Below are 15,094 nucleotides of genomic sequence, written 5' to 3' on the forward strand. Positions count from 1 at the left end.
GCGACGAAGCTCGCGGACGTGGAGCTCGGCGAGGAGACGCCGAGCAAGAAGCTCACGCATAAGGAGAAGAAGAAGCTGAAGAAGCAGCAGGAGTACGAGCGGACGGTGGAGATGATGACGAGGGCGGGCGGGCAGGGTCACAGCGAGCTCGAGTCCAATTTCACTATTTCGCAGAGTCAGACGCAGCAGCGCGGTAATCAGCAGCTGGACAACGCGGTTGATATCAAGGTGGAGAACTTCAGCATAGCGGCCAAGGGCAAGGAGCTCTTCACCAACGCCAGCTTGCTCATAGCGCAGGGCAGGCGGTACGGCCTCGTGGGACCGAACGGGTAGGTTCTTGCTTTGCTGCATCCAACAGACTTCAGAGATCTCGGTTGTTACTATAAAACAAGTGTTACAAGTGGCAATTACATCTTACAAAACTTGACAATTCCTCCTTATTCAATTATTTGCAATTTAAACAGAATTTGATTTTGTTATCGTACCTTGATGTTCGATTCGCTAACAAATTTGCCGAAAGGTATGTGTTTTTACCAGAGATATGTATAAAAATATTCACCTGAATCTGAAAAATTCAGTGCATTATTTACATGTACAGAAATGTAGTGTGTAATCTTTATCATCTCTATATACTTTATAAAACTCGAGAATTTCTTGTTTATTCAAATATTTGCAATTTAAGCAGATCTTAAGTTTGCAATTGTACCTTGACATTTTATTCTCTAACAAATTTGCTGAAAATTATGCATTTTTACCAGAGTTGTGTATCAAAGTATTCAACTGTATTATAATTTGTGTATTATAATTTACATGCATAAAAATTATAGTATGTAACCCTTAGGTCAAATATTTTATGGATTATCATAATATTAATAAATTTGCATATTATATATAATATATTATAGAAATTACATATTTTGTAAAAGAAGCAACGTTTCTTACGAACAGTATATCATTTTTTATATTCTTTTTTTATCGCAGTCACGGCAAAACTACCTTGCTTCGCCATATAGCCAACAGAGCCTTTAATATTCCGCCTACGATAGATGTTCTATATTGTGAACAAGAAGTTATAGCGGATGATACTCCGGCTGTAGAAGTAGTGCTCAAAGCTGATGTAAAGTGCACGGAGCTTCAAGCGGAATGCAAGAAGTTGGAGGAGTTGACAGAGCAAGGGGATACCACTGTGCAGAACAGATTGCAAGAGGTAATCATCGTTTTTATGAACTTCGAATTTTTTCTCTGAAAAATAATTGATAAGTTGTAGGAAAAGATTATCTGTAATTTTATTATTCGTCAATTTCCGTTTCTATGTTTTGAACTTTATCTTCTTTTCGAAGAAGTTGTGACTGTTGAAAAATTGGACTAATACGATTTGTACGTTATTTTCAGGTGTACGATGAATTGAAGGTCATCGGAGCGGATTCGGCGGAGCCGCGAGCCAGGCGGATCCTCGCCGGTTTGGGATTCAATCGTGCGATGCAAAATCGCGCGACGAAGAACTTCTCTGGTGGTTGGCGAATGCGTGTTTCGCTGGCGAGAGCACTCTTCTTGGAGCCCACGTTGTTGCTGTTGGACGAACCTACAAATCATTTAGATTTGAACGCGGTAATCTGGCTGGACAACTACTTACAAGCCTGGAAAAAGACTCTGCTAGTTGTATCGCATGACCAGAGTTTCTTGGACAATGTGTGCACGGACGTAATACATTTGGATCAGCAAAAGTTGTTCTATTACAAGGGAAATTATAGCATGTTTAAAAAGATGTACGAGCAAAAGAGAAAGGAAATGATAAAGGCGTATGAGAAGCAGGAAAAACGCTTGAAGGATCTCAAAGCGTCCGGGCAGAGTAAGAAGCAAGCTGAGAAGAGACAAAAAGAGGCGCTCACGAGGAAGCAAGAAAAGAATCGGACGAAGATGCAGAAACAGGAAGAGGATACCGGACCCACGGAACTGTTACAAAAGCCAAGGGAATACATAGTGAAATTCACTTTTCCAGATCCACCGCCGTTGCAACCTCCGATTCTTGGTCTTCAAAGTATGTAGCTAGCTCTTCTATTTGCTTAATTATTCATCAAATTGCATTTTGTAGTAACTTGAGAAGAAAACATCAATACGAAGTAATGTAACAAAAGTATATAAGTTGTATATTTAATTTCTTGTAGATGTAACATTTGGTTACGAAGGACAGAAACCGTTGTTTATTGACGCGGATTTCGGTATAGACTTGAGTTCCCGAATAGCAATACTGGGCCCCAATGGCGTCGGTAAATCTACCTTCCTGAAATTACTAATGAGTGACATAACGCCTCAGAAGGGAGAAGTCTCAAAGAATCATCGACTGGTAAGTACAAGATAGCATGTGTTAAACGACTAAATCATGCTTTCTTTATTCTTCAAACACGATTGTTCAATCTACAAAATAATTAAAATATTTTCTTAATATTTTCAATCATTAATATTTTCTCATTTGACGATCTTCGATTTGTAAAATCGCAGTATTATTTATACATAGAAATATTTATATTTATGGAATATTTTGTCCAACCAAAACTTATGTATCATATGCGGAATAATACAATAAGGTCGAGAATGGATCTTTCGTTTAATAGATAACTGCTCTACCACTCTAGCATCTCATTTTTTAAATTTTTATTTTTAAACCTAAAGTACATTTGTAAATCGCCAACAATATAATAAACAATTAGACTTTTATTTCATCCGACTACAATTGACAAATAAAATCATCATGACAATTCGACCATTGGTTTTGGTCCCTTGATCGTCAAGACGTTTAACGTACACCAATGGTCGAATTGTCACGATGATTATTTGCCAATTTTAGTCGGATGAAATGAAAGTCTAATTGTCTTTATTTTTAACTTCTTTTAATAACTATATCGCATATAATCTGTTATTCTAAATTAATTTATGTCTTACAGAGGATAGGAAGGTTTGACCAGCATTCTGGCGAGCACTTAACTGCCGAAGAGACCCCGGCGGAATATCTAATGCGACTATTCGATCTTCCATATGAAAAGGCGCGTAAGCAACTGGGCACTTTTGGCCTCAGCTCTCACGCGCATACCATCAAGATGAAGGACTTGTCAGGCGGTCAAAAGGCGCGCGTTGCGTTGGCCGAGCTCTGTCTAAACGCGCCGGACGTGCTGATCCTGGACGAGCCGACCAACAATCTCGACATAGAGTCCATCGACGCCCTGGCGGACGCCATAAACGAGTATAAAGGTGGTGTTATCATCGTTTCGCACGACGAACGGCTGATTCGAGATACGGAATGTTGTCTCTACGTGATCGAGAACCAACAGATTAACGCTATCGACGGCGATTTCGACGACTACAGAAAAGAACTGCTCGAGAGCCTGGGAGAGGTCATCAACAATCCCAGCATAGCTGCAAATGCTGCCGTTGAACAATAATCGTCGACCAATTAGCGTAATTGACATCTTGGTGGCCTGTAATAATGTATGTAAGAGCGATCATTGGATTGCGATCGAAGCCTTCGTACGGATGCCCGTTTCTCCTAAGAGCGCCGGATCCAAATTTTGTATTATAAATACCGTGCAACCGAGTGTAAAAAATAAATTGTTACCAACATGGGGTTTGAGTCAATTTAAAAAAAAATTAATCCAAGATTACTTTTGTGTCAATGTAATTTATTAAAATTCTTTTTTAATTTCATCAAGATGTAAGGCTGCCTGATTGTTGCTGCTTTTTGTAAAATTTCTGCAAAACTGCTTTTGCAAAATTTCTTTGCAAAACTGCTTTTTGTAAAATTTCCTCCAATAATCAGTTTTTATTCTTTGTAACTGAATTCTCTCTAACGTCTAATTATGTATATATTTTAAAGTATGTACCAAAAGTAACAATACAGCTACAAATAACGGGATATTATTAAATAATGCTCTTGCTAGAATATATATGTATATAGCACGTGCCCAAAGTCATGATAAAAGAGCTGTTCCTCGACTGCACTTTCTGTACTCCTCTCCTTTTCTCTCTAACGCTTAAACATATAGCTATCTCATATCGAGTGCAAAACTTAGGGCATAGTGCAGCTACGGAACCAAGCACTTGTCGCCGAATCGCCCGAATGTGTATATCTCTTTGTAACTAGGGAAGGCTCTGGAAGATTCGAATAGGTTCGTTCTACGGGCTCTTACATCCTGCCTGCGTTGAAAAGTCTCTCGAGTCTGGACTCTGGACACTGGACACCTGCACCGGTTACATCCGTTGCATCCCGCTGTCGTGTAAAAATTTGTGACATTTGTCGCACAATTCAGTGACGTTCTAAAATCAACAATGGCAACAAAGGCCGACGAGGTGAATATTTATCGTTATTGTCAATTTTCAGTTATACTTTTTTTACACTTTATGCATATAAAATCCTATTTATGCTCATTTTTAGAAGAAGAAATAATTATAACCTAATTTTGACGTATTAAGATGATGCTATGATGCACAATTATTCATTTTCCGACACAATTGAGAAATTCTTCGGAATAATTTAAATTTATATCCATAATATATGCATAAAAAAATGTTTTAAAAAATTTACTAATATATGAGTTGAAATTTTTAAGTATGAGAAGAAAGACTTTTTGAAGGTTCTTGCAAATTAATATAATTAATTAATCACATTTCTTTGCTGGATAAAGTATTTTATCAAACTGTGTAATTTTTTCCCCACAGATGAGATTAGATATTGAGGAGCTCAACAGCTTACTCGAGAAGGCTAATAGACAACGAAACAAAGACATATTGATGCTGGAAATAAGGAAACTGCAGATGGCAATGACAAAGTTGGAACAGAAAGATACGTCTGTCAAGGTGACAGCGCCTTCACTCAATGCTGCCCAAAAGTGCTACGAGGTAAAATTGAACAACTATGGGTGGGACCAGACGAGCACGACAATGAAGATCTACATAACGCTCAACAACGTTCACCAGCTGCCCAAGGAAGCCATTGTCTGTGACTTTACAGAGAGATCTCTGGATCTGCGCGTATTCGGTCTGGACAACAAAAATTATCACTTGCCGATCAATAATCTGTGCGCGGAGATTGACACCGAGAAGAGTACCTTTAAAGTGAAGACCGATATGGTCGTCGTGTTGCTCGCGAAAAAGATTGCCCGAGATTGGTCGCATGTCACGTTGGTGGAGAAGAGAATCAAGGATGCAAAGTCGCCGTCCATGCCCGAGCTGGGTGAGGATAACGATCCCAGCGCCAGCCTGATGAATCTCATGAAGAAGATGTATCAGGATGGCGACGATGAAATGAAGAAAACGATAGCGAAGGCGTGGACCGAGAACCAGGAGAAACAGAGAAACGGCGCGGCTTTGGACTTGTAATTTTGGTACCGATCTAGCTATGATCTCGATATGTTTTATGTATAACTTTTTTTATACATTAGGAAAGTGTAATATAAATTTTAGAGGAACGCTCAGGTAATGAGAGTATAGAAAATCATACGGTTTATCTTTTCTTTGTTGTAAAGAGAGTAAATAAACGACATTGGTGTAACTAGGTATTAGTTTTTAATTTTAAAGTGTTTAAAGAAAATTTTTTAAGATCTAATTGCATAGTTAAAGAAAATAACATAAAAATTTAAATATCTAAATTTTGTAAGCATTTACACGATTTATGAATATATCATTTTTAAATTATAATACCAGCCTGACCGAAGATGGCATATTTAGTTGTGAAAATCCACTTATCGGTCAAAGTTTCATATTTATTAATGTTTTTAAAGAATTATATTTTAATTTGATTTAATTGTGAAATGTTTAATTTTTTGTGCCATGCTTATGATTGCGGATGAGTGTAAATAAATATCATTTTGTTGTTTAAGAAAAGTTACACCATTGTCACAGCACTGATATTGAACTATTGTATGGGAAAAAATATGTGCATATTGCGCTAATAATTGCTAAATACATGCATTTGCATTTTCGACGGATTATTAATTATTATACATCTATTGTGTGTCATTGGAGAAATCAATAAAACAACGTGCTTCAATTAACTAAAAACAGATATCTTTATTATCTGCTCTTGAACTTCGCAAACCATTCTTTAATTTACATCGTGATTGTTATCGATATAATATACAAAACATTCTTGATAAGCTCGATCAACTGTGGATCGCGCTTCGCAGATAAATAAAGGACTTGTATGACCTAGATGCAACAGTTCGTTGAATCCTGTTTGCGATGTCGTTTAACGTTCATTAAGTGTTCAATCGAATACCATGGTCAATTGATTTATATTAATATTACATCATGACAAATGCACAGCCCAAGTACAAAACTCTTTGGAATATAAGTAATAAGCTACGCTAGTTTTACATAACGTTCTCTCATAAAACGATCGAGACATTTGCAGTTAAAAAAAACCTCAAATCTACAGTTCCGCGTCTACTAAGGTAAGAATGGAATGATGCGTTGCCTATGAAACTATCGTGTTTTTTTTTGCAAATTGGCACTGAGACGATAAATCTTTGATGACGACGTTCTGGTTAAATGTAGTAGCATCGTTAAGATGTTTTTAAGTAATTTACAATGAATCACAGATGTTCCATACGTATCTGCAATTAATCGCATTTACATAATTAAGTGGTACATGCTGATAAATCGATAATGAAACTTATGCTATTCTCGAGAAGAAGGATAGACGTCGACACATTACTTGAAGATTCGAAAAAAAAAGATTTTTTAGTTTCTAAGTTGCAAAAACTTTACTCCAAATTGTCTATTTTTATTTATGCACGAAACATTATTCGATTATACTAGAAATCGTATGTTAAACGCAGCGTTAACAGCGTACGATTGAAAATTGTGCGTTTTTTTAATCAATCAGGAAGATAACACTCTAACGCGACCGATTCGTTCGAAAGTGTTCCGTTTACTTAATTGCAACTATATGATCGATTAACACGAGATCTCGAAATTCCAAATAGCATTCTTCATAAATTACGTTTCTTTATCAGATGTCGATGTCGCGATGCTTTCATGTATTGATACGTTGTTATCGAAATTGACGTCCGAGACGTCTTTTTGACTAAGAAGTATCCGATAAACAAGATTGTATATATATTTCGCAATGGCCACATATCTCGATTCATTTTGGTCATGATATAAAAATATTCCTGCAGCTTAATCATCTCTCATGACGAATATCTCATATAATAATATAGTAACATATAACAGCCGCAACGAGAAGAGTGTACACGAAGTCTTAATCTAAAAACGATTCTTAAAAGGATACATATTTCGTTAAATGAGTCGTTCACATTCTTAAAGTAACACAACTCAATTCGTGTTACGCATTTAAAAATAACCAGCCGGTTAGGATCGTGTACGATCACGTTAATGTGAATCGCGTAGCGCGGAAATTCAAAGAATTTTATAAAAATAATTTATAAACCAAATTAATAATTTTCCGAATAGATTAACATACATATAATATGGACATAACACTGTCATCGTAACATAAATTTTGAAATTTGATCGATTTTTGTACATAGATCGCTCGTGTGTGTGACTTTTTAAATGCGTTGTAGAACATTCGACTGATCGAGGTAATTGAAATCTTAAAATATCTGTATTTGTATAATATATCCCAGATAGCAAAACACCTGTCATATTTACGAAATATGTGCGTAAACTCGTGACGAGTGTTTGCGCAAATAGCATGTAAAGCTGCGCCCGCAAATGCTCAGCGTCAATATTGAATTTGTTTCAAACAACAGTTTATTTAATAGAAACAAGAAAATCGCTCTTAAGCTATACAATCGATAATATCAAGATATCAAATTAATAATAAGGCAAATAAGAGCGAGACGCCGGTGTTAAAGCAAGGATTAGACAGAAAACATCGACTCGTATCGAATTCAGGCACTATTAATGCAAGGTTGACTTTGGTACTTTGGTAGCAGTCGATTTCGCGATATGCCATTAGTCGATCTTGTTAACCAAATTTACACCTTGACCATTGGTTTAAAGAACACATCGACACTCTATCTTATGTGTTTTACGCAACTCGATCTTAACTTTAATTATTATGTATGACACTGAAGAGATCTAAAAGTAAGACCAAAACGTTTGTAATTTGTATGTCATATTAAAGTTTTTTTTTTTCATGTTTACGCAATGTTTGTGGCAACAATACATATAAATTGTTTTCAGCAATAGGTTTGCATATTTTTGCACACTCGTTTTGCTATCTGGGACACTTAAGCAGAAGTTTACTTGAATATACTCATTTAAAAATTACAGGAAGCTGTTGAAAGTCAATGCGAAAGTGCACTACTCTCGCTTTAACAGCTAAACAAAAACGATTATAGCATTGTTCAGATTGTGCTAAGTATCGTATGACCGTTGCAGCTTACAAGAAAATTTATATTTGATGCAGAACGTAAACGGTACCACAGATGCGGAAATCGCGCAAACGATTGAATGATCATGTTGATCGTTAGTTATAACGATCGTTAGTACGTTAGTTATAATGTACGTTAGTACGCGATAGCTAGAATTTGCGGCTGTGAGCAAGCGTTTGTGATTCTGCAACAAACTCATTCGTTTTTTTCTTTATAATATCGGAAACTGAGACACGTGCCCAGTGAATATATTTGTGGTAGCATATATATTCTGAATCCTAGCAATGACTCTTGGAAGAAAAATATCAGCGTAGTTTGCGTAATACTTTTTTTTTGTCAACTAGATTTTTAATTGTCAGCTATCATTGTGATGCTAGTTGCATTAAACTGCCGCGACAGGTTATTAACAGAAAAGCATCACGTAAACTACGCTAAACTGAACACAATTTGGAAAATAAAGTAAAAAAAGATATTAACCTTAATTATAGGATATCGCATTTCGTCCATATTACGAGTACTATTTAAACGTGCAGTAGATCATTCGAGGAATGTCTAAGGATTAAAATTTAATGTCGAAAAGATTACCACCCCAGTTAGCAAGATGACGTCTAAAAACGTCTTAATGACGTTAGAGGACGTCATTAAGACGGAATTAATACGTAATTTGACGTCACTCTGCTACCTGGGACGCGCCGATCACGACTATTTTATCGCGATATCGCAATTATAACTAATCGTGAAACATATGTACACTGCAGCACAATGTGCTTCAAATTTAATACATTATCTTCCGATTAAAATATTATTTCTCTTATCATCTCGATTATGAACAATTATCTCGATTTACAATGACCAGTCAATCAACAACCGAAGTTAAATTTCACGAGAAAATATACATTCAGAAAATCACTCTGAAAGAACGTCGAAATTTTTTCCCTCTTTTAGACATTTAAAATTAAAGTGCATTTCTCCTATGATCATATGTATCTTAATCCCTTTACAGATAATCATACGGAAACGAGTGGAAGCATAAAACAGACGAGTGGGAATGTACAAGCGTATCTTATACATAGCAAAATATATCTAATGGAATTTAGTACAAAGTTAAGTATAAACGTTAGTAATGTTTTCACAATTTATGCAAAAATGCATTCTAATTAACGAATCATATTTACAACCCGTAACTCTATGAAAAATCATGATATACATATCGAAAGTTTTTCCTTTTCTTTTTCGCTCTCTTCGCGTTCACGATAAAGAGTATGTACCATATACTTCATGTATGCGGTTTCTTCAAATTACGTCTAATTAATTAAGAAACAAGGTTTATAATTTTTCAGCGACGCATATAACTCTTCCAATTGTATACTTATTTTATCGTACGCATTTTTTTCCCTTTCGCTTTAAAACGCATATCTCTGAACTAAAACGTTCGTTCTACGCAGTAATCAATTCGTCCAAACTTTCGTGTATCGAAAATGATGTATTGTACATCAACAATAAAAATTACTCGATAATTTAATTACGAATAGTGAAGAACCGTCTACGTTCTCGCGCGATTTATGCAATGAATAAAAAAATTAAGAAAAAAGAAGAATGTAGATACGGGTGTATCGTATAAAATCGCTATCCACTTTCTCTGAGTTTTGGAGACATATTAAAATATAAATTAAGATATTATATCATATTATCAATAATATACAATAAGAGAACGTTAACAATCGGACGCTTAGTCTTTGGTTCCCGCGTGGAGGCTTATTCGCTAATACTCTTGTAAAGAAGTAAACTTACTCGCTCGCTTATGTAAGACGAGCTCGTTCTCGTTATAGTCCAATAATGATCATTCGATGTACGTCTTACCGGACAGAAAGGGACTGTTGAATCTCGCGACTCGTCGCGTGAAACACCTCACTCATGGCGGTTCGCGTTTTTTCTATTAATTCTTCCACGTTGTCCGTACTGAGTCCCTCGGTTGAGATGGGCGGCAATGTCGTCACGAGGATGTGTCCTTTAATTAAGTCGATTTTAAACTACTTCTGATAATCTCGTGCAATTTTCAAGTGATTAAAGAAATTATTTTCACAGGTCTCTTTCTATAGAGGGGCAATTCTGTTATTCTATTATAAGTCATTGCTAAATTTTAATAATTAATTTTTTCATACGATTTATAATTTACTAAAATGCAGATAAGGTGATCTTTGAAAATTGAAAATTCTTAAAATTAACAAAGTTATTACCGACCTATACCTTTAAAATTTAATTCTTCAAGATTTAAAGTTTCTAAGAATTTCTTTTTCATTTTTTTAATATTTTTCGAGCTTCTGTATTTTTTATAGCCTCGCAATTACTTACCGGAATCAAATCTTTTCTCTTCCGCGGATAAGAAATAATAAGAGGAGAATACAACTGGTAGTATGGGTAACTGCGACCTGATCGCGACGTGGAAGGCACCCTTCTTAAACGGATGTATCTCACCGGTGTTGTGCCTGGTGCCCTCGGGGAATATCCACAGCTTGATCTACAAAGCGTCGTGATGAAAAGCCATATAATAGAAAGCGAATGGTGGCCAAACACGATTCACGCGCGACCTTCTTTTACCTTCTTCTCCGTGATCTCCTTCGTGGCGGTGTTGAGGGCGGATCGCGCTTTCTCGGAGTTCATTCTGTCGATGAAAATCAGGCCGCACAACCACGCGGCCAGGCCGACCGGCCATGCATAGAAGATTTCCTTCTTGGCAACGACGGTGCACTTGTCCATCACCGGCCAGAGATCGAACATCCCCAATATGTCCAGCGAGCTCTGGTGGTTCGCCACGATTATACATGCCCTGTTCTTCTCCAAGTGCTCCCTTCCTCGCAGCTCCCATCGCAGACCTAGCAGAGCACTTATGTGATGGCATAACGACGATGCCAGTCTGCAAGAAGAAAAAGATAACATCTTTTAGCATAAATACAACTTAATGAAGCAACAATTGGGCATTTTTTTAATAATTTGAACGCGGACAAGAAAATAAACAGGAGAATCTTCCTAATTTTCGTCAAGTTCAAGCACATTTACAGATGCTATAGCTTTTAATTGTATATTAATTGTGATAAAAGTATAATTAATATACAATTTTATAACAAATTAACTGTCTGAAGATAAAAAGTGCTTAGTTTGTTCTTCAGATATTTCGATTTTATCTTGCGCGTGTGTTATGAGATAAGATAAATGTTTATTTTATTTTTCGCTCGTCTAAACACGGTTTCATATATTATTAAAAATCGCGTAGAAAATCATAATATAATCGTGCATAAAGTGTGCAACTATCATAATTTTATTTTTTTTTGCATTTTTGGAACACAAATGTATTTTTACAAAAGAGTTACATCAGCATTCTAAAGAATCCTACTTAAGAATATATAATTCATAGGCTGCGTTTGTTTTAGACGCTTTCGTGCTGAAAGCATCACTCCATCTTTTTTCAACGTGTAATGAGCAATAAAGATAGACTGACGCTTTCAGCACGAAAGCGCTCAAAGCGAACGCAGCCATAATATGCAATTAAAATAAGTTAATATATGAATAAGTCAACACAAGAGAGATCACATTTCTGATCAAAGTTTTGAGAAAAAAAAATAATCCTTTAAGTGGTTAACTTTTTAAGTATACTATGGATGTCCAATGCTGCGGCATGTCTCTCTCTCTCTCTCTCTCTCTCTCTCTCTCTCTCTCTCTCTCACTCACTTAATTTCAAAGATATGAGTCAAGGCGATAAAATACTTATTGAGAACCTCACTTATACCGTACGTATATTGAGCTCTTTAGAATTCCTTAAGTGTTAAAAGGCTAGAAAAACTCTTCAGAACTTTATATGCAAAAATACTATATATTTATTCTCTACCAAGATCGTCGATCGGTATATGTACCTATAATTCAAGGAACTCACATAAAAAATGCATCAGGATTCGTTCGGTGATTTACGCGTTTTGAAAAATAAATGCCATTTTTCTGCCTTTTTTTTCATTTTACATAGACATGGAAGATACGAAACAATTTGATGAAATATACTTACACGGAAGATTTTGGAAAGAAATAATTTTAACAAAACCGACATTAAACTAACTAGAAATAGAGCTATCGACACAATTCTGTTAAGGGATCATACTTAAAAAAAAAATTCAAATTTACAATAATTGACGCTTTAAAGAGATTTATAAGTGTCAATAGTTGCTTTCCATTTATACATTAAAACTCAGATAATCCTCACTTGTGACGTCGTAACTCATTTGAATGCACGTTCTTTTTGCATGCTGGCAAGTGAGATTCAGCTGAGTTTTTATCCACAATCGAGACCGTGTGTTTTAATGAATCTAATAGACACATTAAAAGTGGGGCTACGAATCTGTATTGTTACGCGATAGCTTTGCCACCAAAGTAAGCAGCGAAGTACAAAAAATGACTTATCTTACCTGAGTATAAAAATACTCACATAACTGTGAGTGACTCAGATCACTTGAGTGTAAATGGAAAGCAATTATATCGAAAGATTTCAAAATTTACTCTTTCCCCTCCTAAGTTATTACTCCGCCTAATTAATAAATATTAATGCTGTTTGCGTGTATACGGATTTTAATACAATTAATTGATTTAAAATATTTAAACTTACATCTAGTGTTTTAAAAAATTTAAATGTCACGATATTGAAACGTTGCGTGGTTTTGAAAATCGTCCCTATTCTCTTTTCACTATAATTACTCCCTTTAATTAACAATCAGATGCTATTTTGCTAATTTGTATACACATATGTAAATTCTAATAGGTCCAATGTTGATATTTGGACAGTACAAAGTGGTACAATTACCCAAATGTTCGGATATTTCCGAGCGTACTGACAGCTAGCAAAAATATTCAATGTCAACAAGCTAAATATAGCAGAGTCGTTACTGTCGGGAGTGTCGCTGATCCGAGAAGTGATCTCCCCGCCATCCCTCAATGTAATTACTCTCACGCGCTTGGGCGACTTTTCACCACGGCTGTCCCTATGTGGCGATGACTACGAGTATCATCGCTCGTCGGACATTTGTCATTTTATTTGTGGCGGAGTGCTGCCATTGTTATGGGAAGCGGCTTATTTTCTCCCATACGCGACATACAGCTCCGTTCGAGACAGCACAACAAGTTTAAATCCTTCCCCCCTGCTCCCCGTCTCGAGGAATTGTCGCCGCTCATCGCTGCGGTACTCGCCAGCAACAACCACAAACACCGCGCCGGCACCACCATCACCACCACCACCACCATTATCATCACCGCCACCCACTGAACAAGCAGCGAGCGCCGGTCAATAAATTCCCCTGGCCGTCCCGGCGGTCTCCGCCGCGACGCCTGTCCTGTCAAGCTCTGGAAAAAAAAACAAAAAGAGGCGCGAGAAGGTGGTGACTGCCGTAAACACTTACGGGGCGAGAAATTAATCGGAGCTTTGGAGAACGGGGCGCGCGAGAGAGAAAGAGACACAGAGAGAAAGAGAGACGAGTGGGCCGCGCGCGCGGTATGACGGCAACATAACAATATCGATCGATCGGCGGGTGGATACTGATGGTAGACTACTAACAGGAAATTCTTGACGTTGCCGGGCCGCAGCGAGATGACGGGCATGAGGAGGACCGCGTTCACCATCACGATGCCGTAGTAGATGAGGAACTTGAAGTAGTAGCGGAAGGTGCGGCTGGTCTCGTACAGGAACGGCAGCACGAGGATGAAGCCGACGAGGATCACCTCGAAGCACGACGGAGGCATCTTCGGCGGCCGCGAGGACGACGAATTCCCTGATGTGCACGCGAACTCCTTCCGCTCTCCTCCCCCTGTGTTTTTATTCCTCCACTTCCTTTACTTTCGGCGGCCCGCCGCGACGATTACCTCGCTCACGCGACTTTTTTATTATCGACGACCGCAGACGGGAGAGCTCGCTCGCCGCTTCCTCGCCCCGGAGAGATAGATAGAGAGAGAGAGGCTTTGTCCCGGGGGGGGCTTCCGACGACGGGTGTCCCTTCGGACGGGAGCTCTTGCCGCGACGTAACACGCTGCTGCGCAAGCGGAGCACTGCCGTCCCAGCCGTCCGCGCGGCGAACGTTAAATATACGGGCCGCGCCGTTTGCCAAGGGGGAGAGAGAGACCCCCTCGGCGGCGTGTTCTATTCTACCCCTACTAGCCGCGATCCCCGGCCTCGCGCGGCAAGCGGGGTCGCCAATTTTTTTCGTTGTTGAGCGGCACGGTCATGACACATTGGAGCAAACGTATTTCACTAATGAATATTAAATATTGTTTCTGTACATTGGTATCGTCGAACGCGATAAACAATGCCTGTTTAAAGCACAATTGAACGTTTAAATCGTGCTTCTCTAATATCCATTTTTATCAATGCGGATTAACTCTAATCTCGATTTAACTTGCGTTTTATCTTTTTCTAGTTCTAAGAATTGGAGTAAAGTAATTAAGGAAGTTTAGGGAGAATAACGCGAAGGACGTTTCCGTAAAATCAATGTTTATAAAAGAGATGATATTATAATTTAATGTTCTTAACTACTCTCCGTCCTCTTAATTACTTTTGAAACTTAATTGTTAATGTTATGCAAATAATGACATCACCAGCAGCACAATAGCATGCAGCACAAATTATTGTTGCAATCAGCAAGAGCTGAGGTCAAAGTTTATATATATAT

General features: G+C 37.6%; 3 protein-coding genes across 3 annotated transcripts; 2 read left to right on the plus strand and 1 right to left on the minus strand.

Moving 5' to 3' along the window:
• Positions 1–3: 3 nt before the first annotated feature.
• Positions 4–3,615, plus strand: LOC112451887 (ATP-binding cassette sub-family F member 1-like; the record flags this gene model as incomplete). The annotated part of the gene is made up of 5 exons (XM_025011794.1): positions 4–329; positions 982–1,207; positions 1,393–2,038; positions 2,166–2,344; positions 2,943–3,615. Coding segments are annotated over 5 exons (1,872 nt in total), but the record flags the coding sequence as incomplete, so codon positions are not given.
• Positions 3,616–4,080: 465 nt separating this feature from the next.
• On the plus strand, positions 4,081–6,051 carry LOC112451889 (calcyclin-binding protein-like). Its single transcript, XM_025011796.1, has 2 exons — positions 4,081–4,341; positions 4,711–6,051. The coding sequence occupies exons 1-2, from the start codon at positions 4,321–4,323 to the stop codon at positions 5,368–5,370; spliced, it is 681 nt and encodes a 226-aa protein (XP_024867564.1). The 5' UTR covers positions 4,081–4,320; the 3' UTR covers positions 5,371–6,051.
• Positions 6,036–14,510, minus strand: LOC112451888 (1-acyl-sn-glycerol-3-phosphate acyltransferase alpha-like). Its single transcript, XM_025011795.1, has 4 exons — positions 13,987–14,510; positions 10,995–11,310; positions 10,749–10,914; positions 6,036–10,404 (listed from the first exon to the last, which is right to left on the minus strand). The coding sequence occupies exons 1-4, from the start codon at positions 14,169–14,171 to the stop codon at positions 10,253–10,255; spliced, it is 819 nt and encodes a 272-aa protein (XP_024867563.1). The 5' UTR covers positions 14,172–14,510; the 3' UTR covers positions 6,036–10,252.
• Positions 14,511–15,094: the final 584 nt, after the last annotated feature.

The sequence above is a fragment of the Temnothorax curvispinosus genome, unplaced genomic scaffold (assembly GCF_003070985.1).
Source record: "Temnothorax curvispinosus isolate PA1 unplaced genomic scaffold, ASM307098v1 QBEX01002745.1, whole genome shotgun sequence".
Classification (NCBI taxonomy): Eukaryota; Metazoa; Arthropoda; class Insecta; order Hymenoptera; family Formicidae; genus Temnothorax; species Temnothorax curvispinosus.

Bases quoted from the DNA above. Each gene is read 5' to 3' on its own strand.
- LOC112451888 (XM_025011795.1), bottom strand. From the start codon at position 14,171: ATGCCTCCGTCGTGCTTCGAGGTGATCCTCGTCGGCTTCATCCTCGTG. The intron at 10,915-10,994 runs GTAAAAGAAGGT...GACGCTTTGTAG, and splicing joins AGGAGATCACGGAGAAGAAG to ATCAAGCTGTGGATATTCCC. The intron at 10,405-10,748 runs GTAAGTAATTGC...ACTTAATTAAAG, and splicing joins AGAGAAAAGATTTGATTCCG to GACACATCCTCGTGACGACA.
- LOC112451889 (XM_025011796.1), top strand. From the start codon at position 4,321: ATGGCAACAAAGGCCGACGAG. The intron at 4,342-4,710 runs GTGAATATTTAT...TTTTCCCCACAG, and splicing joins TGGCAACAAAGGCCGACGAG to ATGAGATTAGATATTGAGGA.